This window comes from Neofelis nebulosa, chromosome 9 (assembly GCF_028018385.1).
Source record: "Neofelis nebulosa isolate mNeoNeb1 chromosome 9, mNeoNeb1.pri, whole genome shotgun sequence".
NCBI classification, from domain to species: domain Eukaryota; kingdom Metazoa; phylum Chordata; class Mammalia; order Carnivora; family Felidae; genus Neofelis; species Neofelis nebulosa.
The window spans coordinates 95,237,210-95,244,210 of record NC_080790.1 but is presented as its reverse complement, the minus strand read 5'-3'; the positions used below and the strand labels follow the sequence as shown (position 1 = coordinate 95,244,210).

Sequence of the window (7,001 nt, the reverse complement as noted above, 5' to 3'; positions counted from 1 at the left end):
GCCAAAAGAGAACATGGTATGATTTTTGTATTTGAAATGGGAATAGAGCTTATTCACTACTGCAAAATAACTCTAAGTTTGCACAACTTAGAGTTAGGCAGTATTAGTGGTTAAACCTTTATTATAAGTCACTTAAACAATGACTGAAATAGAGGTTACAAGGGATTTTAAAAAATGGTCTTTCATTCAGTTTTGGGTACACATTTTATCCAATTGCAGATAAATGTATAAAGCAAAAACAGTGAAACCAAAAAAACCCTCCCAGAAGCTTCCACTACGTCCCAACTTTAAAATAATAAAAGTAATCTTGAAATTACAAAATTATCTCAATACTTACTAGGGAGAGGGAATTCCTGAAGGGATGTGAATGCAATTCCCATCTGCCATTTTCTCTGAATCTTCTCCAGATGTTCACCAGTTTCACTAGCAGTAAAAGGCTATTCCAAAAAAATTTATTTTAATAAAATGTTTCCTAACTCTCTGTCTCATTGGGTTTGGACATGGAAGTAGCAGCATTTTAAAAAAAACTGGACTGAAATAGTTAACATACAGGGGTTTGTCCTCACACGTTAGTGTTACATTAAACAGTTGGGCAACATCATTTATGCTTTGAACATCTGAAATTTGTCTTGCCACTACATAATGCATTATTTTATGCACAAACTGATATCTAACAATGCAGTCCGTGGGTCTTTATGTGATTGTGGTTCGCAAATTTATTCCAAAAGTCTTTCTAAATCAGTATTCAATGCAGCTAACAAAGCAACTCTTTGGAAGGTGCTTGCACTTAATGAACAGGATTCTCTGATTTGCTTTAAATTGAAAGTAAACAACTGATAGCAGGATGGAGTTTGAACACAACATCTGTGTTGATAAAAGTCTGATTGACTACTTGCTCTGACCATTAGGTTTTAATTCTGAGCAAAGCCTTAAATAGAAGACAACTGGGTTACACCCTCCACAAGTTCCATATACAAAACACCCTTCCTGTGTCCTTTAACACTGCACTGTCACACACCCAGTGGTTCAGTTTGCATCCCGACACAGATTACAAAAAAAGTACCTGCAATCCCTGCTGTTCCTTTCTGAAACTTTGATTCTGGGTTTTTGTTTCCGTGCATCAACTGGAAAAGATAAATTTGTTGTACAACCCCAAAACATTTTTTTAAAAAAATACCACATCTGCAGTTAGCATTTCTGGAACCAAGTTTTGCTGTGGCCTCTGCTAAACTTTAAGGGGGCTTTGTTCCACTCAGACCCTGCGCGGGCCCTCCCTTTTGGTTGTGAAGACACTTATCCTCCTCTTCAGTTAATGAGTTTCACCTAGTCTGGCCATTTGTGTTGTTATAAAAGATCTGCAAAGCACTAATTGCAAAAGAAGGAAAAAAAGCTCTTGCTTTGCGTTAATCAGAATGTGGAATTCTTTAGCAAAAACATTTTCTATTTTAATGTTTCAAGAACCAAACCCTATCCTAATTTCAGGATGTGCACACATAAACTCAGTGCATTTCTGGGTGTAGAACGTCAAGCCATCTGCAGCAGTTAGTTCTGGCAGTGGCTCCCTTACTATTGAGAGCAATGCTGAAAGGAAAAAGATACGCCTACAGCAAATACACTTTCAGAAAATACTGTATAAAGGCGGCTGTTTTTTCTTTTCGATTCAGAGTTCACTTAGTCTAAGAGACTCTTTGCTCTAGAAATAAATTATATCAAGGGAAAAAACTGTCCATGAAGACTTATTTTCTTTGTTACTTGGAGCCTTTAGTCCATAAGCTATTATTGTTAAGTATTGGGCTGTAAAATATATATACATATTGCAAATCTTGTGGACTTTTGGAACATGTTTTCTGGAAGTAAAATTTCAAAATTCTGGTACTACTGTGAGGAAACCAAATCAATATAAACAAACATTTCGAAACTTGGCACATCAAAAATAGTTATGTTAGCTTGGCAAACATTTTAAAAGTTAATTCAATTAATATGCAAAAGCCCAAATTGGGAGAATTTTCTGTAGGTGTGACTGCACCATTTTCATAGTATTATTTTCTGCTCAAATTATTTTTCATGTAAAATGTTTTCAAAAAATTAGTTCTTTTCCAAAAATGCATTCACAGACTTTTGATAAAGGCTGATCCCCTTGTTTCTTCAGTGGTTGCTTTTTCCCCTCTGTCAAAGGGACTGGAGTTTTATGATTACTATTACTTATTATGTAAAATACAGTTTAAAGAAAGTGCATGTTTAATTTCTAAAACACCTTCCATAGGATTCACTTTGCACATTCAGAAAAAACACCTGAACAATGAAGTGAAATGAAATGTTTCAGCCTCAAACTAATTCTAAAACTTCAAATGTATAGGAGTTTTAGGGTCTTTGGCAACCATTTGTTTATCATTTATAAATCATGCTTTATCCATGTTATAATTTTCATTCATTTTATATAAACTAAAGTCCTTCAGCTTGCTTTTGGTGTTTTTACTCCAATACCAGTTATTTAAATTGTGAGTAAACTGAGCTGCACTGTCATGTGATGCCAAAAAGTGCAAAAAAAAAAAAAAAAGCCAAACCAAAATAAAACCTGTACAACTTAGTGAAAAAGAAATGACCACTTGACTTTTACAAAAAAAATACTTCGGATTCTTTTAAGTTATATTTAAATATCCATTTGAAACATAGGAAATATAAATTGGCATATTAAAGAGTAAATACATTATTTGTACAATAAAACACCAACAAGATCGGTGTGCAACCCCTATTGAGTTCGAGATGTGGGAAGATTGTAAATATTTCTTATTCTTTACATTCTGATTACAATTCAATAAATCACTTTATTCTCCTTGACATGCTTTGAAATATAGATTAATTGATGTCAATTTTAGCAAATTTGCTTGCTTGTTCTAGTATTCTGGTAAGGTATTCAAATTCAGACAAGCAAATAATTTAAAGAAAATAATTTGTCTATGAAAGGATAGCGTGCATTTATTTTATCAGTTGATCTGTGAGACCAGATTTCACATAAAAAGTAGTTTGCAACCCTTCTTTCTTATAATGAGCTGCAATCTTACGGAAGGAAATATCCTCTTTCAGGGTAATATAGGAACACTAATTCGCCAAATAACGATTAAAACATTCTAAAATCAGCATTAAATTTAAAAAGCTGTTATCAATGCATATAAGCAATGTTTTGATTTTTATTTCATTTCTCTATTACCTAAATGGCAATGATTCCCCTGCAATAATGTTGCTATGTGCATGATCCACCTTGAGCTACAATTTACTTTCAATCAAACATTAATGAAATTGCACTTAAGGGGGAGGCCTTTGAAAATTAATCTCTCAAGTTCCACTCCAAAAAAGCATTCATTGTTAAAGCTGGGTTGGTTTTTAGAGCTACAAACACCAACAACGTTTCCTACTTTTAAAACTCTGAGAGCTTTGGTTAGGAACGTGGTGGATGTAGACACAGCCAGCTTTCGAATAATTTAGGAACTTCTGGAAAGAAGAAATCACCACTTCAGTCTCCTGGCGTGGTATTATTCAATTCCAGGGCCGTCGCGGTCCCCCAACCCCCAGCGGAGAGGTCCAGAGCGTGCCCCTCTCCTTGACCTATTCGTTAGTTTTTGATAGTCGCGTACACAAGGGTCCGCTTCGGTGTGTTTTCCCCATCCGTTCTCGAAGTTCCTTGCACACCCTCCGCGCCGCAGGCAGGACCCCAACCCGGGGCGCCCGCGCGGTCACCACGTCCTGCCATAGAGCAGGTTGGCGCCGAGCACGCCGCCGCCGTAGTCCCCTGCCGCCGCGTCCAGGGCCGCCAGACCGCCTCCCGGGCCGTGCAGCGCTGGCGGGCTGGGCGACAGCTCTTCGAGCTCGGGCGCCGGCGTCGGGGCCGGCGGCTGCGGTCCGGCCTGGCCGGGTGTCGGAGTGCCGGCACCGTTCTGGCACGGCTTGCCGTCCTTGACCAGCACGGGCACCGCCACGCGGCGCGGGGACGGTGGCGGCGGCGGTGGCGGCCCCAGGCCGCCCTCCTGCTGCAGCTGCTGCGCCGCCTTGTCCTTGGCCTGCCGCTTCATCTTGTAGCGGTGGTTCTGGAACCAGATCTTGACCTGCGTGGGCGTCAGGTGGATCATGCTGGCCAGGTGCTCGCGCTCGGGCGCCGACAGGTACTTCTGCTGCTTGAAGCGCCGCTCCAGCTCGTAGACCTGCGCTTGCGAGAAGAGCACGCGGCGCTTCCTTCGCGGCGCCGCCGCCGCCGCGTGCAACGGCGCCAAGGACTTGGCTGCGTCCGCGATGCCCGTCAGCGACCCCATGCCGGCCACATTCACGCCCGCGGATGGTCCCATGAACCTGGAGACTGGGGAGGGGCCCGAGGGGAAGCCCTGTGAGCGCCAGGCCCGCCGGGAGCCCGCTCCCGCCGCCGCCCCGCGCTCTTCACACCCCGCCGGCCGCGACGCCCGCGGGACCCCGGGTGGGTCCCGGCACCCTCCGCGCGCCCAGGGGCCTAGTGCCCCCCGCCCCCCGCCAGGTCCCACGACACCCCCCCCCCCCGCGCGCCCCCGGTTGGGTCCCAGCACCCTCCGCGCGCCCGGCGGCCCAGGGCCCCGCGCTGGGTCCCCGGACCCCCCGCCCCGCGCGCCCCCGGCCGGGAGCCCAGCACCCCCAGCCACGCGCGCGCGACCTGGGCGGTGACAGGCAAAGCCCGCGCCGTCCGCCTGCCCTCAGTCCCCGCGCTGCCCGCCCCGCTCACTTGACGAGTAGCGCGGGTCCGGGTTGGCGCCGTACCAGCCGGTGGCCGCGGCGGCCGCGCCGCCCCGCATGCCGTCGGTGTAGGCGGGCAGCTCGCCCACGTTGCCCAGGCCGCCGTTGCAGTAGCCGCCCATGGCGCCGTGCGGGAACTGCGAGACGCCCGGCGGCATGTGGTAGGTGGCGGCCGCCGCCGCCGCCGCGGCCGCCGCCGCGGCCGCCGCCGCCGCGTTGTGGCCCGCCATGGCGTGCGGCGGCTGCATGCCCGCCACCGCCGCCGCCTGCGAGGAGGGGCCGAGCGGCGGCGCGCGGTAGGCGGCGGCGGCCGCGGCCCCCAGGGGCGCCCCCAGGCCGGGCGGCGCGCCGTCCATGGCGCCGCCGAACTTCTTGTAGGTCTCCTCGATGGGGCTCAGGATGTCGGACACGGAGAAGGGCGTCGTGTGCTTGGGGCTCAACGACATGGCTCGGCGGACGGCCAGGTAGGGGTGCCCGGGGCGGGCGCGGGCGGGACGCGGCGGCCGCTCGTCGCCGCCCCCCGGCTGCGGCGGTAGCGCCTGTGACGAGGAGTCGGCGGCGCGGCGAACCCCCGAGCCGCGGGATCTGGGGTTTATTTTAGTCCGCCGCCAGGTTTACGACAGACTCGGGGGGCGGAGCAACATCCCAAACGAGCAAACAATGGTCATTGACATCTTTTTCTCTACCCTCCACCCCCTGTAATGGAGGCAAAAAAGGTAAAGGGGGCAGTTGGGTGTTTCTTGAGAACATCACCCCCCTTTGCTTTCTCCATCCTTCCCGCCTGGATCCCCGGCAGTTACCCCAGCCCTCGAGCACCAGAAATAGAAAACTCTGAGGTCGGCGTCCAGGCTTGACGTCGAGGACTCGGCGCTTCTTTCCATCCAGACCGCAGTTTTCCAAAAGGGACTTTGTAGCAAAGTCCGGTATATTGGGACAGCGGCGATGTGGTGCTGAGTTGGAGGGGGGTGTGCAGGGCTCTCCTGGTCCTCCCCGGTGACCAGCCTCTCATTCGCACCATCATCTAAAGTGTTAAAAAAAAAAAAAAAAAAGGCTCTTGGGTCCCACCATAAGAGCGCATAAAGAGATGAGGTACAATGACCACCCTCTGCCTTTGTAAGGCTTCTAATTTATGCATCTTTAGACCCTTAAGCGTCATTTTGCGGGTAACCAAACAGGCACTTCTAAATTAGCTCCAAGTAGCCAAATCCAAAGAAGAGAGAAAACATGCACACAGAGACACCCACAAATACACAGATGCTAACTTGTAAGTATTCTGTTTTTATCTGTGGGGATGGAGGTTGGATAAGAGAAAGAGTACATTTTTATTTCTTGGGCTGTTTCGTCTTCAATTTGCACATGTAAAGTTCATCACAGTTTTCTTTCCCTTTGCTGTTGCTGCTGCTTTCTTCCTTCTCCCCTCCCTCCCGCCTTCCCTCTCTGGCTGTCAAGTAAATATCCAACTTAGGGTTTATTCTCCTATCACTACCATGATCAAAGAAAAAAAAAAAAAACCTTGAAAACCTAAATATTTCTAGTTGTTTGAAAGGGGTCTTTTTGTTGTCAGAAAATACATAACCTCTTCAAGGAATATGAAGTGGATACAGAAACCAGGTAAAAATGATAGTTTCTCTTGAAAAATATGAAACCATAGATAAACTGATTTAAGAAAAAAAACCAACTTTGTCACTCTTTAATTTGCAAATTTACCTGCAGAGCAAAGAACTTAGTCTAAGTTCTCTCCACCAAATGCTGAACATGGCAAAGAATAAGACAAAAGAAGTGTGTAAAGCATATTGTCTAAATTTTGAAAACAACCTTGCAGTTAAAAAAAAATGAAAATGGGGAGATGAAGATACTGTTTTTAAGTTTTCCTGGATACTGGTGGGGCAAGAGAAAGGAAAACAAGGAGAATGCTTTCTTAAGCCAGATTTTATTGTTTAAGAAAAAGAAAAAGATGTGTGAAAATGATTCCAGTTTAACCTAAGGGTACATGTCTTGAAGGCAAGAACAGTGCTACCTATTCCTTTTCCTGTTTGGCTTCAGCCCTTTGGTTGGAATGTCTTCCATAGCTTTGCTCTTATTGTTTTAATCTTTGTTTTGTTCATTTCAGTGAGTTTTGCAAAGAATCTGCCCTCTGTGGGGCTAAGGGGTATGGGGAGGGATCAGTATGGTCATCTATGAGGACAAAGTGTCAACCAGGCAAGTGTGTAGAGTAGTATTTTAAAATACTAAAAGAAGGAAAGGCGAAG

The 7,001-nt window shown here is 46.8% G+C and overlaps 1 protein-coding gene across 1 annotated transcript; it reads right to left on the bottom strand.

Annotated features, from left to right (window-relative positions):
• Positions 1–3,731: 3,731 nt before the first annotated feature.
• On the bottom strand, positions 3,732–5,210 carry NKX2-4 (NK2 homeobox 4). The gene is made up of 2 exons (XM_058686357.1): positions 4,742–5,210; positions 3,732–4,348 (listed from the first exon to the last, which is right to left on the bottom strand). The coding sequence occupies exons 1-2, from the start codon at positions 5,196–5,198 to the stop codon at positions 3,732–3,734; spliced, it is 1,074 nt and encodes a 357-aa protein (XP_058542340.1). The 5' UTR covers positions 5,199–5,210.
• Positions 5,211–7,001: the final 1,791 nt, after the last annotated feature.

Excerpts from the sequence above, each read along its gene's own strand:
- NKX2-4 (XM_058686357.1), bottom strand. The coding sequence starts at position 5,198 with ATGTCGTTGAGCCCCAAGCACACGACGCCCTTCTCCGTGTCCGACATC. Across the intron at positions 4,349-4,741 it reads GGACCCGCGCTACTCGTCAA|TCTCCAGGTTCATGGGACCA; the intron begins GTGAGCGGGGCG and ends GCCCCTCCCCAG.